At 40.8% G+C, this 22,251-nt stretch overlaps 1 protein-coding gene across 1 annotated transcript in view; it reads right to left on the reverse strand.

Annotated features, from left to right (window-relative positions):
• Positions 1-14,904: 14,904 nt before the first annotated feature.
• LOC119740797 (nuclear pore complex protein Nup133-like) overlaps positions 14,905-22,251 on the reverse strand; it is a 45,592-nt gene continuing 38,245 nt past the window's right edge. The window contains exons 30-33 of the mRNA XM_038216224.1: positions 21,865-21,945; positions 19,992-20,056; positions 18,989-19,080; positions 14,905-15,056 (exon numbers count right to left, since the gene is read on the reverse strand). Coding sequence (XP_038072152.1) covers positions 14,920-15,056; positions 18,989-19,080; positions 19,992-20,056; positions 21,865-21,945 — 375 coding nt within the window. The 3' untranslated portion in view covers positions 14,905-14,919. The remainder of the gene's footprint in view (positions 15,057-18,988; positions 19,081-19,991; positions 20,057-21,864; positions 21,946-22,251) is intronic.

The following is a 22,251-nucleotide window of genomic DNA, read 5'->3' on the forward strand; positions in this document are numbered from 1 at the left end:
CCACGGAACACGTATTATAGACAGGTGGTCCGTGGGTCACACAGTTTCAGTCAGCGATATCACGCGAATCGGCCACGCATGACCCCCATGAAACCTTGTCGCCCCCCCCCCCCAGTCCCCCCCCCCCCCCCCCCCCCCCCCACTGAGATTTTGAGTTTCTAAAAAAATTATCATTGATCTACATGACGCCATGGGCGTCAATCTTGGGGGGGGGGGGGGGGGAACAGGGGGGCGGGGCTGGTCCCCCCACTTTTTGAGGGGTGGGGGACACAATATCAAATGTCCCCCCCCCCCCAGATTTTTGAACTCGTGTCTCATTTACAGGGCCCTATTATGTACTACAATGTATCTTTTGCTTAGAAAATATTGGTTAAAGTGGTCAGAAATTGCGTCAGATAGCACCACAGAGCATTTAGAATCCAAAATTTTTCGGGGCCCTTAAGGCCAAAAAAAAAAGGTAACCGGTTTCTGGTATGCGCGCGCGTCGCCGTAGCCATGCGCGTCGGCAAAATGAAAAAGTTTTTTTTTCAATGAAAGATGATGCCTCAAAACCGCCAAACTCACTGGTTTGACTGGAATTCTGCTGCTGCGCAATTTCAACGTGTTGTTAGATGGGGTTATGATCGAGAATAAGCTTCATGTGGCCTCTCTGGACTCCCATATATTTGCACTAAGTTTAGTCGGGCACCATTTGCAGTCACCAGCCGACATTTGAAGCAAAAAAGTCAGGTAAAAAAAAAAAAAAGTCAGGTAAAAAAAAAAAAAGCCGCGTCGCCGCACCACTTTTGGGACAAGCTCCATACCAGAAACCGGAGACTTTTTTTTTTGGCCTAAGCGGGCCCCGAACCCCACGCGTATAGCTCAGAATTCTGGTAGCTGATTCAATGACTCCAACCTCGAAAACAATGTTCAAATTTTTTTCTTATGCCTTTAGCTGAGAAAACCTCGAAAATTATGTTTAAATTATTATCTTTTGTGCTAAGATAATTATTGGTTAAAGTGGTAATAAATTGCCTCAGATCACACCTCAGAGCATCGAGAATCCAATTTTTTCGGGGCCCTTAAGCGGGCCCCGAACCCCACACCTATAGCTCAGAATACCGATAGCTGATTCAATGACTCCAACCTCGAAAATGATGTTCAAATAATTATCTTTTGCTAAGAAAATATTAGTTAAAGCATGGAGGAAAGTGGTAAGAAATTGATTCAGATCGCACCACAGAACATCTAGAATCCAATTTTTTCGGGGCCCTTAAGCGGGCCCCGAACCCCCACGCCGTATATTTGCACTAAGTGTAGCCGGGCACCATTTGCAGTCATCAGCCGACATTTGAAGCAAAAAAGTCAGGGGAAAAAAAAAAAGCCGCGTCGCCGCACCACTTTTTGGACAAGCTCCATACCAGAAACCGGAGACTTATTTTTGTTGGCCTTACGTCACGATTTTTCTGATTTTACGAGGTTGGCATGAAGAACCCGATTACTGTTGATTTCAATTATGCGCTCGCCGACCAACACAACACTCAATGAATTTTACTTTTATAAGCAATTACGCGCATTACAGAAAATTGGGAGTTTGTCTTTATGCTGTATGTGTCCGGGTCTACTCTAAAGTAAAAAACAAATAAAACAAAATACGGAACATATTATATGGAAAGTTCCAGCATTCCACAATTGGGCAACGTCTTAGTTTTTGAAATAGTTTTTTTGCCCGATCATTCAGCGTTTCTAACTCAACAAATGCGAATCTCTTGTACATTTTAAAGAGGTCGTGGAATGCCCGAAGACATTTCCGTCATTTTTCCGGTTTTTCGAGAGTCCTGTTTATTATGTCACAATTTACTATGTTTTGTATGCCAAACAAAACAATTGCTGTCCCCAACGACGACTTTTACACAAATTGCACGTTCGGGTCGAAACAGGATCTGAAAACAGCTCTCAAAAAGTACCTTTTGTACTTATTTCGTGACAGACAAAATAGTCGTTTTTATTTGATTTTACGGATGCCAAGTTCAGTGTCTGGAGAACAAAACGTGCACGAAAGTGCAATTGCCTTTTCAAGAACTGACCTTGCTCCGCCCCTGCCATATTGCCCGAGTTACGCCATGCATGGTGGATGCTTAACCCAAAAGTGATGAACCTCGGCCAGGACAATGGTGGCAAAGTTGTTTAATTTGCTTCACAGGAATTGTTTTATATTCGATCTGTCAACCTTATAAACAGCAAGGTTATCATCCTGCGGTTACACGTCCCGCCTAGTAGGAATAAGACCGGCTTTCGTTTAAAGTAGTCACGCTTTACGCCAATTCCGGTGTATTTTCGTTTGAACAAAAAAAAGCTGTTCATGCATCACCCTCCGCAATTTTTCTTCTTAAAAACTAGATTGATAAAATATCCTCCACTCACCCTGAACAAAATTTCAAACAAAAAAGCACTGCAAATGGGTCATTACATGTCAGACCATTGCACTTTTTTACCTCGTGTCTTCCGATTTTGACAAAAATTGCTGTGCTTGTAGGTCCTGATGAGCAATGAATGCACACCAAGTTTTAGCCCGATCCGACCTACCATGCGGTCAGGGCAGAAATCACACCAAAAAATGACATTTTTAGAGTAAAATCCCACCCTTTTGGTAGAAATATGTCAAAGCCATGTCAATTTTCATCGAATATATGCGAATTTGGTATTAAAATAATAAGAATTGCAAGTTCAAATCAACTTTTTTTGTCAAAATTAAATTTTGAGAAAAGTAGGTCATGTGACCTTTAATATGTTATCATGACCTTTGACTCAATTTATGTAATAATGTATCATTCCGAAAATCAACGAAATGAAAATGAATTGATAGAGCATGTTTTCCTCTATCAGGATCCACTGAAATCAATTGGGGTCTTCAAAATGTACATCTTTATGACCATTTTTGTACAGTTGGTAGGTTACAAATGAGTCAATTTATAGACTTTACATTAGAAATCCACCAACACAACTTACTATTATGTTTCTAAAGCGCTTGCCCCTCGCCCCCCCCCCCCCCGGAAAAGCAAGAAAAATGGTTTGGGAATTTCTCATGTTTAGGGCTGATGAGGTCTAACCAGACTTATGATATAATTTATCAGCAGTGGCGCACCCAGGATTTTTGCTTTGGAGGGGGGGGGGGGTTATAGTTTTTTGTTGTCAAATTTCTGTAGAAGATGATTAAAAAATACCCCAAAATCAAACAAACAAGTTGACAACCTTGGAGGGGGTGGGTTCAAGCCCCTCGAGCCCCACTGATAATTACCTGTTAGTTATCCCACGAGTATTGGAATATGAAACAATGCAATGCTGCTGTGACCCATATGCCATCCGACGTACTACATTATTCCGTGTTCCACGAGCGCAAGTGGGATAATGAATTTTTCTTCAAGTAAACTTGACGCCGAATGCTTGAGAGTCGATTGTCATCAGCAGTGACTGTTCAGGGTACGCAACAGCTCTATGCTTTCTACCCGCATCCAGTACAGCGGACACACATCCAGGTGAATTCATCTCGAAGGAACAAAATGCCAAGTCTGTGAGAGCCATTAAATTTCAAGGAACGCAGTGTTGAAGGTACTTTTGATTGCGATATTGAGTATTATCTTAAAGCAAACTTGAATCCCATACCCTCAGTTTATCTTCAGCAGCAACAACAGTGTGGTTTTATATATTGCACAGCTATATATTGCACCCCGGATATCGAATGTACATGTATTGTGTGCTTTACATTTTGTGCTGAACGTACATCCTCACTACGTACGCATTCGACATCAAGTTAGCTTGAAGATAAATTCGTTATCCCACTTGCGCTCGTGGAACACGGAATAATGTTGTGCGTCGGGTGGCATATGGGTCACAGCAGTATTGCATTGTTTCATATTCCAAGAGCGCTCGTGGGATAATTAATTATCAGTGGGGCTCGAGGGGCTCGAACCCAGCCCCCTCCAAGGTTGTCAATTTGTTTGTTTGATTTTGGGGTAATTTTTGTTTTTCAATCTTCTAGAAATTTGACAACAAAAAACTATGAGCCCCCCCCCCCCCCCCTCCAAAGCAACATCTTGGGTGCGCCACTGCTGATAATTCATATTATGAGTCTGGTTAGACCTCATCAGCCCTAAACATGAGAAAGTCCCAAACCATTCGTAACCTACCAACTGTACAAAAATGGTCATAAAGATGTACATTTTGAAGACCCCAATTGATTTTTAGTGGATTCTGATAGAGGAAAGCATTGCTCTATCAATTCATTTTCATTTCGTTGATTTTCGGAAAGATACATTATTACATAAAGTGGGTCAAAGGTCACGATAACATATTAAAGGTCACATGACCTACTTTTCTCAAAATTTAATTTTTGACCAAAGAGTTGATTTGAGCATGCAATTCTTATTATTTTAATACCAAAATTGCATATATTCGATGAAAAGTGACATGGTTTTGACATATTTCTAAAAGGGTGGGATTTTACTCTAAAAATGTCCATTTTTTATGGTTTCTGCCCTGACCACATGGTAGGTCGGATCGGGCTAAAAAATGGTGTGCGTTCATTGCTCATCAGGACCTACAAGCACAGCAATTTCTATCAAAATCGGAAAACATGAGGTAAAAAAGTGCGTTGGTCTGACATGAAATGACCCATGTACAACTAGAGCTACATCGTTTGTTGAGTTATAGAACTATTTTATTTGCGATTTAAGTTGTCAATATTTTTTTGAACAGAAATATATACATCCGTTTCCAGTGGAACCATTTGTTTTAACTTGAACAAAAAAAGCACCATTTCGGATTGTATAAGTTTCAGTATAAATTGTATACAATGATGACGTCATCAGGGAAAATATCCGAACTTAATATTGATTTAGTTCCGACAGGATAAACATTCGCCGTACGGTGAAAATGGTCGTGGAAGGGGCTCCTTGGACAGCAAGTCGCATAATCAAAAGGAATTTTCCCTCAAATTTGGTTTCTTTGTGTGAGTCGTCATTCTCCGCGGAGTTTCGTATCCAGAACTCCACGGTGTCAATCACAATGCGAGAGGCGTGAGCATGTCTTCGTTGTGCGTAAAACGGTCTGTGGATTGGACGGATTTTCGGGCATGAGCGGTGATGACGCACGACGGAGGCGATGTCACTATTGGAATCGTCCATTTTTTTGGTGGTACTGATTACTGGGCATAATTGCGTTTGGGAACGTTATAATCTGCTCAGTTTTCAGCAGAAAAGCAGATAGCCACTTTTTCGCCCGCCTAAGTCATATCTGCTTTTCTGGTATTTAAAAGTGGAATGCACAGTTGTGGTCAAAACATTAGATCCACTTTTCTGCTTTTCTGAAAAAAGAGAAAAGCAGAGGCTACTTTTCGGCCAGCTCAGTAAAATCTGCTTTTCAGGTGGCAGAAAAGCAGAAAAATGCGTTTTTACAAAGCGTTCAATCTGCTTTCCAGGTACCATAAAGGTAGAAAAGTTGAAAAATTCATTGTATACAAAAACGTAAAATCTGCTTTTTTGCTTTTCTGGTAGCAGAAAAGAAGATGGCCAATTTTCGTCCTCCATAATCTGAGGCCCTATACCACTAAACACCGTCGTACCAGATGGCTAAAATGTAAGTTCCCTGTTATTTATTATTTACACACGTGGCCTACCGCTTTGTATCCCTAAAGAGTGTGATTTGTTCATGCATGCTCCGGGTGACTCGAACACGTAGTTCCACCAGTGACAAAGAGATAGAGAGAAACTTGAATACAGCCCTAGCTAGAATTTACGATTGGTGTGTCATCGCAATCAAACAAAAAGTGTGCAGTATTGACCTTAAAGTCAGTATCGCCTGTAGTCCAATTGCAAATGTGAACTCTTGTAAATGTTCGGGTGTGATTACTGATGATTCTTAATTTGGGGCCCAGTGGTACACGTTGAATACGTATAAGAAAACCGTTTCTACAATGGAATCCGCGAACAGGGTGATTCAAAATTAAATGTAAGTGACCTGGATTAATGATTTCCCCCCTTTAAAAGCAATCAACTTTGATACTCCAATGAAGCATGTCTTAAAAGGCCATGTTCTTTCACAGATCTGAAAAAAATCGAATGACTGAAGTAGATCCATGCTATCAGAAGTTATGCATCAGCAGAAAGTTATGCATGTTACGCAACTTGCCCCCTGCGTCATTTTAATGGCGTCATAAAACAAAAACTAACAGTATCTTTTTGTGTGAAACGGTATCAGTGAAACGGTTTAAGAGGTCGATACATTGAAGTCTTAATTTTCTGAGGGTTGCAGCTACCCACAATTGAGGGGGAAATAATGGGGCCGTATCAAGTCCGATGCCTCATAGGTCTGACGCCTCACAAGTTTTATGAGGCGTCGGACTTATGAGGCATACAATTTATTTATTCCGCCTTATAGGTCCGACGCCTCATAAGTCCGACGTCGGAAAAACGAGGCGTTTAATTTGTCGGACCTACGAGGCGTCGGAGCTATGAGGCATCGGACCTATCGGACATATGAGGCGTCGACCCTATGAGGCGTCGGCTTATGGGTCTTTACAGGGGATGCGATTTTGTTGGACTTATGAAGCGTCGGACCTATGAGGCGTCGGACTTCTGAGCGGACCCCAAAATAATGAGTGGACTACAGCATCGATTTTATGGCGCGGTATTTGTGTGTGCAAATGCGTGCTGGTGTGCGAGTTGAGCGTTGCGCGTATTGTACTCAAGAGGCAGTAGAACTTTACAGAGTTGGTTTGAAACATTTCGTGAATGGGTGGTTTGGAAGAAATACACTTCCCACCAATTTTGTTGGTTATTTTAAAGTGTAAATCAAATGACAAGATTCTATAATGTCAGTTATATAAAAACAAATGTTGAGTGGCTTTAAATTGTGAAATGGGAGGAATATTATCGCTTGGTAAAATCTGGACTTTTTCATTCCACTCGGCTTCGCCTCGTGAAATAGAAAAGTCCAGATTTTACCTTGCGATAATATTCCTCCCATTCCACTCTGAGCCACTCAATATTTGTATAACATGCATGTTCCATATGAACTCATTTGAGAGCTGTATACATATACCAATTTTAACATGGCAAGCTGTTTCGTAATTACAAGTCATTCGATCCTCGTTGGTCAAATATACTTAAGTTTTTTTCAGGTTGGGCACATAGTGACATTTTTCTCGCCTTGCTCGTGATGCACTTTTGCCAGAGAAATGGTGATATTATTACAGATGAGAAAGAGAAAGCGGAGGTACTAAATAACCAGTTAAATTCCGTCTTTCGAACAGAAGTCCCTATTAGAATTCCTACAACGGAGAGATATGATATTCCTGTTATGAGCGATATCAATTGTAGTGTCTATGAAGTCTGTAAACTGCTGAAAAACATCGATGTGAACAAATCACAGGGGCCTGACGGCATTGCTCCAAAAATTCTGAAAGAAGGCGCTGAGCCACTCGCCCAATTTCTCTGCATGTTATTTAATCTGTCTTTATCCACAGGCGAAGTTCCCGAAGACTGGCGTAAAGCGAATGTCTGTCCAGTCTTTAAAAAGGGTAAAAAAAGATGACCCTTCTAACTACAGACCTATTTCCCTCATATCAGTCATAAGCAAATTACTGGAAAGAATCGTCTCCAATCACCTCACCAAGCATTCGAATGACAATAACCTCCTCAATGATAATCAACATGGCTTTAGAAAGAAAGAAACGCTCCTGTGAGACTCAACTACTTGACGCAATCCACGATTGGAGTAGCACCTTAGAATCTGGCTCCAGCGTTCATATTGCTTTTTTGGATTTTTCCAAGGCCTTCGATACCGTTTCACACATTCTTCTTCGCAAGAAACTAAAAAGTTTGTGTCTTGGTGATCGTAACCAGAATTGGATTATGAATTTTCTTGAAGCTAGAACGCAGAGAGTCATTCTTAATGGTGAATTTTCCAAATGGAGTGCCGTCAAATCAGGTGTCCCCCAAGGGACAATCCTTGGTCCTATTCTTTTTAATTGTTTTATTAACGACATTACTAAGGATGTGCATTCTACTATTAGATTATATGCAGATGACTGCATTGTTTATCGGTCAATTAAGTCTGTAGAAGATTGTAATGTTCTCCAGTATGATTTAAAAGTCTTAGGCGATTGGTCTAAAAAGTGGTTGCTTGATTTCAACATCACCAAGTGCACAATTATGAAGATGTCGAAAAAAAACCGCAATTCCACTGATTACGTTTACTTTCTACAGGGCCAAAAATTGCAGGAGACGGATCGTGAAAAATACCTGGGAGTGATGATAAACAAGCAATTAAACTGGAACGACCAGTGTAATGAAGTATGCAATAAATGCAATAAACTGTTGTTTAGAAGGTCCTTCGCAAACTGCTCTGGCCAAACAAAAACACGGCTCTGCGAATCACTAATCCGACCTCATCTTGACTTTTGTAGCATGGCTTGGGACCCTTATATGAGTTCCCACTGTGCCACGCTTGAGCGCGTTCAAAAACGTTGTGCCAGAATGGTTTGCAGGGACTGGAAATCTGGATACAATGACTTATTACAACAGTTAGGATGGACGTCACTAGAAAACAGACGAAAGTACTTGAGACTTGTAATGGCCTATAAAATAATGAACAACCTTATTGATGCAGACAGCCTTTGTAAATTCAGTCCTCCTGAATAATTCTTTTTTTGTATTCTTTTGTGGTTTTTATTTTTGGAAGTAGGCCTATGTTTTAATTCATTTTTACTATATTCTACCCAAATATTTTTTATTGCCCACCCGATTTTAGTTAGTTTATATATAAATATTCCTGTTTTAATATTTTAAAGCGATTGTGGATTTTATATGGGTTATGTAACCTTTCCCACAACCCGCGACAGAAATGTCGAAGTAAAATATAAAGATATTATAGGCCCTATAGAGATTTTTGTAAAGTGTGTCAGTTTGATATTCGACATTAACATACGTCTACTTAATTGGTATTCGATGTCCAATAGGTTTTTGGACAAATTACCCTCCCCCCCACCAAAAAATGTGAATATACATTTGTACACAGCTAATACGTCAAGACCCAACAACGACACCCTAACCATCCTCTCAAGATCCGAAATTCACATGATCTTTTTCAGCTATGCTAGCTAAAGGTGTCGGATGGAGGGTCGTTGTTTGAGTAGTCTCCACGTCCCTCAAACCAAAAAAGACGGAACATAAAACAATAAAATTAAGAAGGGTTAATTTTGTCCCCCACCCCCTCTTTTTTTTCAAAATGTCTTGTGGTGTGAGAGTGAACAAGCCTATATTGACGGAAAACTTCTTCTACGCACCTTCTTTCTGATTTTCGCAAAAACTTAGCATTCCGTCAACTTAGACTCGTGACCTGTGCATTTTCTCTTACCTAGAATACCGGTATCATTCCTAGGTCAACTGTAGTTTCTGTTAATGATAATTATAAACCTACCTTGTTGTAGCGAACTCTTCGACAGGCCAAGCAAGACGACGAAACATAAAATGCAGTGCGTTTTTGAAGCAGTCATAATTGATCGCTAAGAGCTTTCCCGTCAGTTTATCTAACAGCGTTATGTTATTCGAAATTAAAAGTCAGTTTTGCCTCGGCAGCCTCATCTCACAAAACCATCATCCTTAAAGTAACTTCAAATAATGAACTTTACCGTTCATTAAACACAAACCATTCGACATATGCTAAGATGTTGAAGAGACGAAGTTTTTAGCAACACTGAACATCCTCGGTTTTCGGCCGAATTATTCGATTCTGGACCACGGCCCAACTCCCAAGCTCAGTTGCCGTTTCGTTGCAACTTGGTTTTAGTGGAAATTTAAGGTGACGTATCAGACCAATCACAATTGAAGCCGCGCCCACTGATAGTGCAGTGATCAGGATATACGTACACATTTGTTTAAAAAAGCTCCAATCTTTTCAAACAAACCCTTGCATAATGGGACAGGTTGGTCTAGGTGCCGAGGTTCCCTGGGAACCGGATTTCGCCGTGACGCAACCGCGTTTTGCCTGAAATTTATGCAATAATTTCATATCATCTTTATGTGACTATAGATTGTTTATAATGTTACTTGAACCTTAACTAAGGCAATACTACAAAACTGCATGTGATTTTTAGTGTTTACAGTGTATTTCGAGTAATTCTGGGGAATTTGTCAGATTTTCAATAAATCTGACAGATTTTTGAAGCGCATTTAGCAGAACTTGTCCATGACCTTACGGTGACCCTGGTCGTTTGGGAGAAAAAAAATTCGCGTCCGGGCCTGCCCTTATAACCTTTTTGCCTCGTGTTTGACTGCCGTCACTGTTCTCTTACGAATTCGTATAACTCAATTCGGGTGGTTGTAAAAGAGCAATTAGCGATTACGACGGATTGCAGAACAAAATAATTGATTGCGCACACAGGCCACCTGTGAAAGTACAAGCGCCGGCCACGAGAACAGTTCAGATATTGTGGTTGTCATTAAAAGTGGCTTCATCGATGTATTCATCATCGAACACGAAGGAGTACTGTTCATTTGACAACCAAACGCTTTGTAATACATGTACACAAATAATAGCCCCGTTGCACTTGAAAGATAATCGACAAAAGTGAAATCCCCTCAGCAACTACAATGCGGTTCATTCATAAGCTGATCTCCCTCCTCAACACACACACACACACACACACACACACTCTAGAATTTGTATCCTTGTGGAGACATTTCTTTGTTCTCGTGTAGTAAAGTTTTCGATTTTGAAAGTGAAGTTTTAAAACCAGAATTAGTTTCCTTGGCTGAAATTTGGACTTGATATCCCTTTTCTAAAACTCTTCCATTTGCGACTGATCAACCCACCTTGGAAATTCCTAGTTTTTGAGTAAAATCCATATATCTTTTTCGTGAAAACCTTGTGGAGACCTATTCATCTATGTGAATGGCATGTACACAGCATTTAATTAATTTGATGTGATATTCAAGTGTGCTTCTGTGGCAATTTCCTAAGCATTTTGTCACACATGCGTAAGTAAAAAAACACCAACTGAGAAATTTTGATAATAAAGCATTTGATCATTTATTCAAATGATAAAATCTCTTATTCTCAGACTGATATAAAACACACAACACACAATCATTTTTGTTTGTATGTAATTTGCCACAGCTATTTATTCAACACAACATTGCCAGATACCATGGGCAAACTGGCAAAGAAATACAATATAGTGGGATACACCAGATCCCCTGGGTTGACCAGACCCAGCCATGAAAAGGGCACACCAGGCCCACCAAATATAGGTCACACAATATCCTGAAATTATGGCGCACCAGGCCTATCATCTAGGTCACACCATACCTAGGTCACTGAAATTCGGGAAATTAAACCAGACCCTGGTACATAGGGCACCAGACCCAGCCATGAATAGGGCACACCAGGGTGCAGACCAGTAAATCGGTCCGAAATTGCCTGCGCTGGCCAAATCACGATTTGCATGCCCTCAAAATCTTCGGTATTTGAGCATGCTGTGGGCCATGAACTTGAGGGATTGTAAAAAAATATGGGTGGAAGCCGTGCATAGGACTGGGAGCTTGCAGTTCTGTGTAATTTTGATGTAATTTGGACCCTAAAAGCGCTCTATTTTGTAATGGAGTGTAGGCATCGTTTTTCAAAATGGCGATGGGCTTCAGGACTATTTTCAGGGGTGATCATCTTCAGATGGAAATTTCTCCTAAAAGTCATCAGTTGACCTCCGGAAAATTGAAAAGAAAATGAAAGCTGATGAAATAAGCTTTAATTTGATGTGTGTCTCGAACACCTTGGAGAGTTGTGAGTATTTTTTCCCGAATTTTTGAAGTGGGAGTAGCTGGAGTTACCCAGCCCCCCCTTATAGACAACCCAATGATAAAACTCAGGGCTGGGTAACTCCAGCTAAAGTGGGAGCATTTACCATTGGGGTCTATGGAAGTTTATTTACTGGTCTGCTACCACCAGGCCCACCATATGTCACACCAGACCCTAACAATCTTTTGTTCCCTATTGTGTGCACGCTCCACCGGGCACCGTGTACCAGATCACACACAAACATTGTGTGTAAATTCATCTTTTTGGGGGTACCTACACGCAACAGCAAGCGCCATGCATGGCGTAAATCCCTGTACAGTAGCAGGGGTGGAACGGGGGATTACCATACCCATCGTAGTATCGTATGCATCGTAGTATCGTTCCTTGCATCGGTAACTTTCTTCACAAGAACCGTGAGCAATGTGTCAGGTTTAACAATGGTACTTCTGATTATGTTTTTCTGAATGGAGGCGTCCCTCAAGGCACTAAATTAGGACCTGTAGGTTTCCAAATTATGATTAATGATGCTGCTCTGAGTTCTAATTCCGAATATTGGAAATATGTCGATGATCTTTCCCTTGCTGAAAATAGGAAAATCAATGGCATGACCAGTTTGCAAAATGATTTGGATGAATGCACAGATTGGGCAAAACATAAACACCTGAAATTAAACCCATGTAAATGCCAGGTTCTTGAAGTGTGCTTCAGTAAATCCGCCCCAATTCATACTGAATTGTTCATCGGTTCTGAACAGCTCCAGTATGTCAACAAAGCCAAGGTTCTGAACCTCTGGTTTCAAGCTGATCTTAAGTGGGAGGCCCAAGTTGATCACATGGTAAAACAAGCAAACAAACGCCTCTTCATGTTGAGATCACTAAAAGTACGATTTGGCTTTGATCACGAGGAACTTTTGGTTGTTTACAACAGTTATGTCAGGCCCATGGTCGAGTACGCAGATGTGGTATGGCATTCTAGTTTAACCAAAAGGCAAACCGATGACCTTGAAAGGATACAGAAACGAGCTTGTAGGACCATCATGGGGAATCAGTACACTTCATACTTGGATGGGCTCAGCCTATGTAACTTAGATACACTAGATAGCAGAAGAGTAGGACACTGCTTAAAATTTGCTAAAGCACTTGGTACTAATTCAAGAACAACTCACTTACTCCCCCCTACGAGGCTAGCAAGTCATAGTAGGAACCTAAGGAACAGTAACCACATTACTCAACTCCCTATTAGAACCAAGCGCTTCCAACAAAGTCCCATCCCTTACTTCATTAACATTTTAAATGCCGGCTCTGTGTGATTTTATTGTGCGCAATGGTTTTTTTTTTAGGGGGGGGGGGCTGCACGTTGTCCCTCCTTTCTTGAAGTTCTGTCACCCTGGTTATGTGATGTATGTTTACGTATAATTTTAATGTATTGCCTACCTAGTATTTTTCTAATTTTTTTGGTATTAAGCAAGTTTTAATCGTTTTTAGAATTGATTGTAATGTAATTGTCTTTTGGAATTTGGCCCCCGGGCCACGATCTGAGACAAATAAAAGAAATGAATGAATGAATGAATGAATGAATGAAATGTATAACAAAAAAACATACCATAAAATTCTAAAATTAGTCAAGTCGTGGAAATTTGAAGGGTTCCTAATATAAACTGTACATGTAATGCAAACATGCTCACATCCCTTAACCTTACACAAATACAGTGCACTGAAAGCTTTTCTGTGTTTCTTCTTTGTCTTTCAAAACTATTTAGTACATTTAGACCATTGGAAAGTTACCAGATAACATCAAAATCGGTAGTTTTCTGTGTTACAATCAGATTGGTGTTTGCACACAAGCTCCATAATCCTGAACTCTGGCACCGTTTGCCAATGCCCAACGTAACAAAATAAAATCCATCTGAATAAACTGAGCAAGAATCTTCCACATCTAAATGGATATTAAGCTGTTTATCATTTTTTCAATGGTTTCACTGGAGCATATTAGACACTTCAGTTTGGAATTTTGAAAAAGAAAAGGACAGCACTGCTACATGTTGATTAGCTAATTAATCAGAGTATTGTTTTAAACATAAACAGATCACGAGATGCATAGATATTCCCGATACAAAATGGCTGTGAATTTGTCATAAATGACTTGGTGTCTTAACAGGCAAAGTTTTTTGCTACTCTAAGACTGGTTTCCTGAAACATTGTTTTTTACAGTTCATATCGAAATTCACTTTAAAGGGAACGTACAACATTTGCTGTTGCTGCAATTTCCAGAAATAAATGGATTTGGAGGATTAGTTTGTTAAAGTAAATATTGTTAAACTGACTTGTTTCATGTTTTGGGCTTGTATATGCTGGAGAACCAAGAAAACCAATCATGTTCTTATAGTCTGGTTCCCTGGCCCACTTAAGATGAAACAGAGAAATGTAAAGAATTTGAAGGTCAGAGAATCCCTCTAGCAGGCTTGTACCCCTTCATAGGCGTGTAATCAATTGCAAAGAAAATGCCGAATAACTAAATATGAAAGATTAGGAGCAGTTTTTAAAAAAAAAAACAGTTTGTTTCTTGAAAATGTCAGCACACACTGAGCCACAATTTTACAGGATTCTTCAGGCTGTCATTCCCTAGCAATCCAGTGAGGTATTTCGTGATAATTTGATCATTTCGTTTTTTGATGTTTGCAAATGTTGTATCTTCCCTTTAATGAATAGCCTGTGACTTGAATTCAGACTAGATGACTTGCGGTTGACTTGCGGTTGACTTGCGGTTGACTTGCGGTTGACTTGCGGTTGACTTGCGGTTGACTTGTTGATAACTTGCGGATGACTTGCGGTTGACTTGCGGTTGACTTGTGGTTGACTTGCGGTTGACTTGCGGTTGACTTGCGGTTGACTTGCGGATGACTTGCGGATGACTTGCGGATGACTTGCGGATGACTTGCGGTTGACTTGCGGTTGACTTGCAGTTGACTTGCGGTTGACTTGCGGTTGACTTGTGGTTGACTTGTGGTTGACTTGTGGTTGACTTGTGGATGACTTGTGAATGACTTGTGGTGACTTATTGTGACCGACTTGATTTAAACTTGGATTCTTATGCTACAATCCGTTCCATTTGTTCGTATCCTGCCCTCAAGATGAACTGAAAGTTGGCATTGCCCTGAAGAGGTTTCAACTCGTCACTCGTGAGCAGGGCGTCCACGTCAGGAAGATAGTATTCCAGATCTGCGCCTGGGTCGACAAACAGAAAATATAATTAGAGTTTTGGTTTTAGATTTACACAAAGCAGCACAAAATTAACCCTTTGAGCCCACACTCAAAGGGCTTGCCAGTGGATTTGACCAGAGTTGTAATGACTCGAATCAATGACTCGACTCGAGTCCTACTCGAGTCACAATTTTTGGTGACTCGACTCGACTCGAGTCCCTCATCAGAATGACTCGACTCGACTCGAGGAAGGCTAATGAGACTCGAGTCCCAAAAATAAAAGCAAAACTTTGCGATAAATATTTGCAATGACTTACGCCGGTGCCGGTTTTTGTTTACGTCACGTTAGAATTTTTGCGAATATTGTATACATATACACACGTGGTTTGATCAGTGTCCCCATTAGTTGAATGACGATCAGCTGGCACCCCCTTTTTATTTTCATTAAGAGTCAAATTTGGTGTCGCCACATGTAATAGCCTGAATTTAATATTTAAAAAGCCAAAAATAACTTCGCTTTTGTGTTTTTTTATTGTATAGTGCTCAAATATTTGTGACTTGAATTGACTCGAGCTAAATACTTGACTCGACTCGACTCGACTACACACTGTGACTCGACTCGACTCAACTCGACCTTCTTGACCTAATGACTCGACTCGACTCGAGTCACTTCTTTAAAATGACTCGACTCAACTCGAGTCACAAAAATCAGTGACTCGTTACAACTCTGGATTTGACATCACACACTCTCACTGCAAACCTAAAGATGTCTGACGTTGCATTGATTGGGACAATATATATCTTAAACTTGCACAGTATAAAATCGGCAGAACTTAAGATTCACCAATCACGAATGGACACTAATGTGCCAATGTCAGACGTTTTGTGCAACAATAATTTGACATCTTGGGTTTCATGGTGTGTATCAGTTCCATAATTACTGGTTTTTTATGTTGGTCAATGCTGCTTGAGGTTTTTGTTTGCGTTTTCCTTTCAACCATGTTATTCCACGTCCAAAAGTAGTTGTCTGAGACTCGGACAAAGGTTCGCTTGGCCAACTCACATGCTGCTTGGCTAATAGTCTGGTTCCCCGGCCTGACAATTTCCCCCGACGTCCACACGTCTAAATTGTAGGTCAGGCAGCCTCCGTCAGGCCCTTTTTCAAAGCACGGCTTTGTTTCCGAATTCACTTTATCACTTAAAGCTTTTTATTGTTCGGATCAAATTTTTAAAGTAAATCACTTGCTTCATATATCATACAGTTATGATATACAGTTTTATACTTTTGTAAGAAAACGTTGACTAATTTTGACCTGGGATCTTCAAAGTTAGACACCCAAATAGCACTGTTAGCAGGCGGAGCCGAATTGAGACCACGCCGAGTTTTGGAAAATGCCGGTAACGGTCGTCAAATTCAAACTACATGTAGTACATGATGCAGCAAAAAGTTCGCCCCTCGTATACAATCCGAGTACAAAATCGTCGTTAAATTTCAATTTTTATAAATAAAAGCAATGGATATTAATTATCAACTAGTTTTTTAAGTTTTAATAAGCAATTAGCAGTTATAAAACCTATATTATAGTTGGAAATACTCAGGCACTTTCCGATTGTCGACGAAATGAATTCGGCAAACTTTGGACATTTTCGGAAAAAGGAGGAATGCCTCCTGTTTTAGTCACGTGACGTAAATTGTAATACAATGTATTACCGGAGGCTACCGGACCTAAAATTCAACAGGAATAGTCAGAATCTTTTGGTCTGGGAACCAGACTACTTGGCTAACCCCCGGTTCAGACAGGTGTTCCAGAGCTGCGCTGAACCAAATTAAAGGCAAGATTTGAATCTAGTACATGAATAGTTTGACGTCTGAAACAATTAGGAGCGACTAGGCACGCCAGATGGCAAAAGATCGACTGACGACTCGGGAACAACTTGATTTCAGACAGCGCTCTAGTCATGAGCTGAACTCAATGCAAATGTATGTAAGTAAGTAGTGACCTTACGACATATCACACAAGCCACCCATAAATTAGGACTGCAGTCGATGTGTTTAATGTGCGATGCAGTACTTTTAATTTTGAATGTTTTTTTTTTTTTTCAGAATCAATCCTTTCAAACACGACATTTCAACGTCATGTTATAGAGCAAGAACTTATATTAAATGTACGTACCTCTGTTGTTCCTATACAACACAAGATACAATTTCTTTAGTGAAAAACTGAAACTTCTAGTATCCATATGGTACAGACATAGCACAGTCTTCAAGACAACGCGAACATATATGGCGTGCTAACTGCATGGTTAGCTGTCTTTGATACGCGCGCAGTACGCTCCGATAGTCATGGCAGCGTCATTTACGTCTCTACACAGCCAGGCATTTAGTGAAGGAATGCGCATATGCATCGACGCTGCGCAATGCCGGGTTGTTGCTAAGATGGTGTATTTGTTTGTTTGTACACAATATTCTTGGGAATCTCTACTGTTTTTGTGAAGTGTCCTGTTTGCCTGTCTGTATGAGGTCCAACTAAGAGGCCTCTTTTGAAGAGAAAAAATTGTTTTCCTCCTTCAGTGTCATGTCTACAGAGGATCCCTGCTCCATTCAAGGGTTACTTTGGAGGCAAATGAAAAATCCACAAATATTCAGCCTTGGGTTATGTGGTAGATGTATACATGTTTTTGTCTTAAAGGCACTCCTAAAAATATCCTTGTAATCCCATTTAGTCGTGTGCATTTATGGGTATAACGGGAACGCGGGTACCCTAATTGAAGCAAAGCATGGGTACCCAGGTACCCAGGTGCCTGTAAAAAGAAAACGACCCCAAAATTCAAATTGCAGAAGTTGTCTGAAGAGCTGCATTGCTTTATGGTGTAAACTGCTACTTTTGCGAGCGTCATCTGCAGCACGTTAAAATGCACATAAGTGTGAAATGACTGAAATCTGTTTTGGTTTTCCCATGTATCCTGGTTTTCATTTTTGAAAATTTCCCACAAGTGGCATTCAAAACATTTCTTTTTCATTGTCTGAGAAGTTACTATGTAACTAAGAAACTAGACACCCCTGTTGGTCATCACTTCAACCTGCCTAACCACTCCATTTCTGATATGATTTTGCAGGGCATTGAATCTCTTGGCCATCGCAAGGACTCAGTTCGCCTCAGCAGAGAGAAAGTGTGGATGAATCGTCTTCGAACTATTCAACCACATGGTCTCAACATCCAACTTGGAAATGATTAATCCTTTTCTTCCTCCATTGTCTTCTGTTACAGATAATCCACCTGGTCTTCCTTGTTTGTGTTTACCCATCTTCCCCCATCTTTCATCCCTTTCCACCTCCATACTGTCCCCCCCCCCCCCCCCCCCCCCGCATCATCCCCCTTCACTCTCACACTCTTTTGTCCGTTCCCATTCCCTGTGACCTTTGATCCTTCCCCTTTCTGGTCCCTCCCCTGTTTATACCAGACCCCTTGTGGTTTGCCATCTCCCTTTGTTTCTCTGTTCTCTCATCCACCCTCCCCTGCATCTTTCCACACCTTTCCCACCTAATCCTTCTTTTGTGTTTCTTCTTTCAGCCCTGCATGTTTGTGTGCACCCCCATGTTAATGTATGTACCTCTGTCATTTCTGTTTTAGCCTCTGAAGAAGAACTTGCTAAGTTCGCAACGTCAGGCCACATTAATTTTTAGATTTAAGTTACTATGTAATTTGATAAAGTTTGCTAAGGGTACCCGGTCCATAATCTGGAACTGGTTCCTGACATGGTTCCTCAGGTACATGGTTCCAATGCACAGTTCCACACCCATAATTCTTTTAGACTACCCTTCGAACAAAAACAAATGTGAAGAAAAATTCTCATTTAGGCTTTTTTTTGGGGGGGGGGATCTTGAAATCAGAAATCCAGAAAAAAAAATCTGGACAAATGTTAACTATTTCACATGGATTTCTATCAGAACTTACCAGATTCCAGTATTAATCGAGCAGTTCTGAAGAACACAGTGTCCTCATAATGCTCCAAAGGGTCCACCCCAGTCCCTCTGTCAGCTGACCAACTACGCAAACGACCAAAAAGAGGGAGACATACTTTTCGAATAAGGTCTTAGGGTATAGACCTTGAAATCACAAAAAATGTATCTGCACTTACACAGAGAGCTCGCAAATGATTCACTTGAAAAACAGAAATGCCAGGATCGGTAAGTGGGGCAGGTAGGGCAAATTTTCGGGGGTATTGTACCTTTGATGATACAAGCATGGCCTTTGGCACACAGTCAGAGTATTTCTTAAGAAAGATACTTGGCTAAAGTGCCATCACAGATTTGTCCGTTGAAAAAAATATAGGTAGAATTAGAATTACAAGCAATTTTCAAAATGGCTGCCATTGCTTGTTATTCTACTTATATTTTTTCAAACGGCAAATCTGTGACGGCCCTATAGCCAACCATTTTTGTCATGACATGCTCTGACTGAGCGCCAAATGCCATGCTTGTATCATCAAAGGCACAATCCCATCACCTATCTGCCGTACTAGGTTGGCTGTGAGGGAAGGTGGTTAATGAATATTTAAAACTTTTGAATGGCTTGTGGTTCCACCAAGCAAGGATTCACAACTGATTGTGGCTACACATTTTTTTTTCTGTGTGCAGCATGCATGGCTCAAGGTGTTCATTGGACTGCTGTACTCACGGCCATGTCAATGTTTAAGCAGGTCGATCCCTATACATTGGAGCACACAGTTGTTTTCTGCTAAGTCTTCATGTCCATTGATGCCCAACACCTCCATGCCCGGACTAGAGCTTGGAAACCCTGTCACAATTTTCTCAGAGAAGTTTCCTGAAACCTTTGCTCTTATGCCACTCACATTTACCACTGTTTAGATGATTCCCCATCATCAAGCAAGGGTTTGAAGACGATAAATTACAAAAACAAGTTAAAACTCCCAAAAAGTATAAAGACCATGACTTACTCATCTTTGAGTATGGCTTTGCACCATACATTGAGCCTCAGGTGATCAATCTTTGCATCGTCATCCTGGAGACACACAGAGAGAAGTTAAGATTAGCATTTATACTGAAACATTACGAAGAAGTAGTTTTCTTATTCAAAAAAAAAAGTCAGAAGTTTAACCCCATGCGCACTGGGAAGCGGTCATGGCCGCGGCCGCTAATCCTCATTGGAATGCAGTTGCCAGCTGTGGTATGCCGTGGCACACAGCTAGTGGGTAGTTCCACAGCTGCTGCTTTTGTGCAGTCCCGCTACCACACAAAGGCTGTGCAGTCATTGCTCTATGTGTGGAGGAATGTCCCCATTTCACCCCTTGCTTAAGGGGTTAACCAAGTGGCTTTCCCTAAATGGCCAATTCACTGTGCCAAAATGATTCACTGCAAACTCATTCTTAAGTGCTTGAAGGTCATTCATACTATGTTGAAGTTTCTTGCAATACAATTGCTGGATTAAACTAGTGGCAAGTATGCAGCTCAAGATTGCAGTAAAAGGGTCTGGCAACTTTTGGTTTGCAATATTGAGAATATAATAATGTGTAATTACAAAGCGCACGTATCGACCAGGATTGGTGCCCAAGGCGCTACGTCATAATACCCTGCTCAGTGGGACAATGAAACATTGCAATACCATCTCAGCTCCCTGGGGAGTATACAGCTCCATGCTGTCATGTTGGCGCAAAGCAGCTAAAATCAATCACAATAACAATCTCTGCCCTCACAGGCACCCATTAACTCCTGGGTGGAGAGAAGCAATGAGTGACAAAGTGCCTTGCCCAAGGACACACACACCACATCCCCAGGCTGGAATCCAACATTGGTCATCCAACAAAAATAGTCAATGTTTTCATTGCATAAAACGCCTGAATTACGGTTAGAGTAATGGAGTCATCAATAAAGAAATTCACTTCTTACTTGAGAAAGTCGAGGAAAAAGTCAGAAAGACTAGGGCACCGTTCATGGTGCTTCAATCATGTCCATGATTCAACCACACAACTCCACTACTCCACTTGCATTCATACGAGGGGAAAAATCAGGCATTATGGTCTTTTTCTTCCAACAAATGCCAGTGAAATGTTTCGCTAATGCTCTCTTCGCTATCCACGAGATAATAATCACGATTTTTAAAGCATTGCATTTTGTACAACTAAATCTGAAACCTCCGAAAATCGCACAACATAATGATTTTATCCACTGGATCGTTCACAAGGCTACCCGTTCCCGACCGGCCATGTGCTAGCGGACTGTACGGTGCGGTACGGTACGTACGCTGGTACCACTGCATATCATCTTCGCACGCACGTGCGACACAGTGATTTTTCCATGTCACCTGTCAATGTTTAACCTTTTGTTCAGCCGGAGAAGGCTCCGATCAGTGTTATGCCCTGTGTTTCTACCGTTGAAACACTCCAATAACGACTGGTAAAAGAGATTAAAACTACGTTTGCGATGATTTTAACGTGCATTTCCATCGACTTTTCATCGACTTTTCTTCGAAATTATGATTGAAATAAAATGACATTTTGTGAAAAAAATTGTTACAAAATTGAATTTTGTGGGACACTTTGTAAGAAAATCGGAAATTTCATTGGAAAATTCAAAAAGTCGGATTTCCGATTAAAATCGGAAAAGTTTCATCTCTGATGCATATTCAAACTTTAATGCACACGCGTGAAGTATGCTCAGAATTTCTTGAATTAAAAGTGCGAGAATTCCCAAGACGGGGGTTTATTTCTCTGGTTGACTTTCCCCTCTTCTGTTGAGGCAGCTTACCCATGCTTGCAAGGCAGGGGAAACACATCCCAAACCAGACTGGGAGGGAGACTAGTACCTCCTTACCTTGGGTAAATACTGTAGGAGGTCAAGAGCCTTCTTAAAGTCAAACTCATTGGCATCTGTGTTCTTCTCGCTGATGTATAACTGCTCACACGAGAAAAAGGTTAAGAAACCTAGGAATCAAAATGCACTATGCATGAAGAAAGCAGGCATGCAATTGGGAATTTAGAAAAAACGAGGAAACTCCAAACCGCACAAGACTTTGTACAGTATTGTTAAATTTGTAATGGCATTCACGACAACTTAAAAACGAGGAAATCAGCAGATCTGAGGAAAAGATGCATGCCTGAGAAAGTTATACCTATCATACCCCATCCCCCCACCCCTGAGGCGATTCATTGAAGAAACTAAGTAATGTAGTTTAATAATCACAAGCTGAACATTTTATCA

Source organism: Patiria miniata, unplaced genomic scaffold (assembly GCF_015706575.1).
Source record: "Patiria miniata isolate m_02_andy unplaced genomic scaffold, ASM1570657v1 HiC_scaffold_5, whole genome shotgun sequence".
Classification (NCBI taxonomy): domain Eukaryota; kingdom Metazoa; phylum Echinodermata; class Asteroidea; order Valvatida; family Asterinidae; genus Patiria; species Patiria miniata.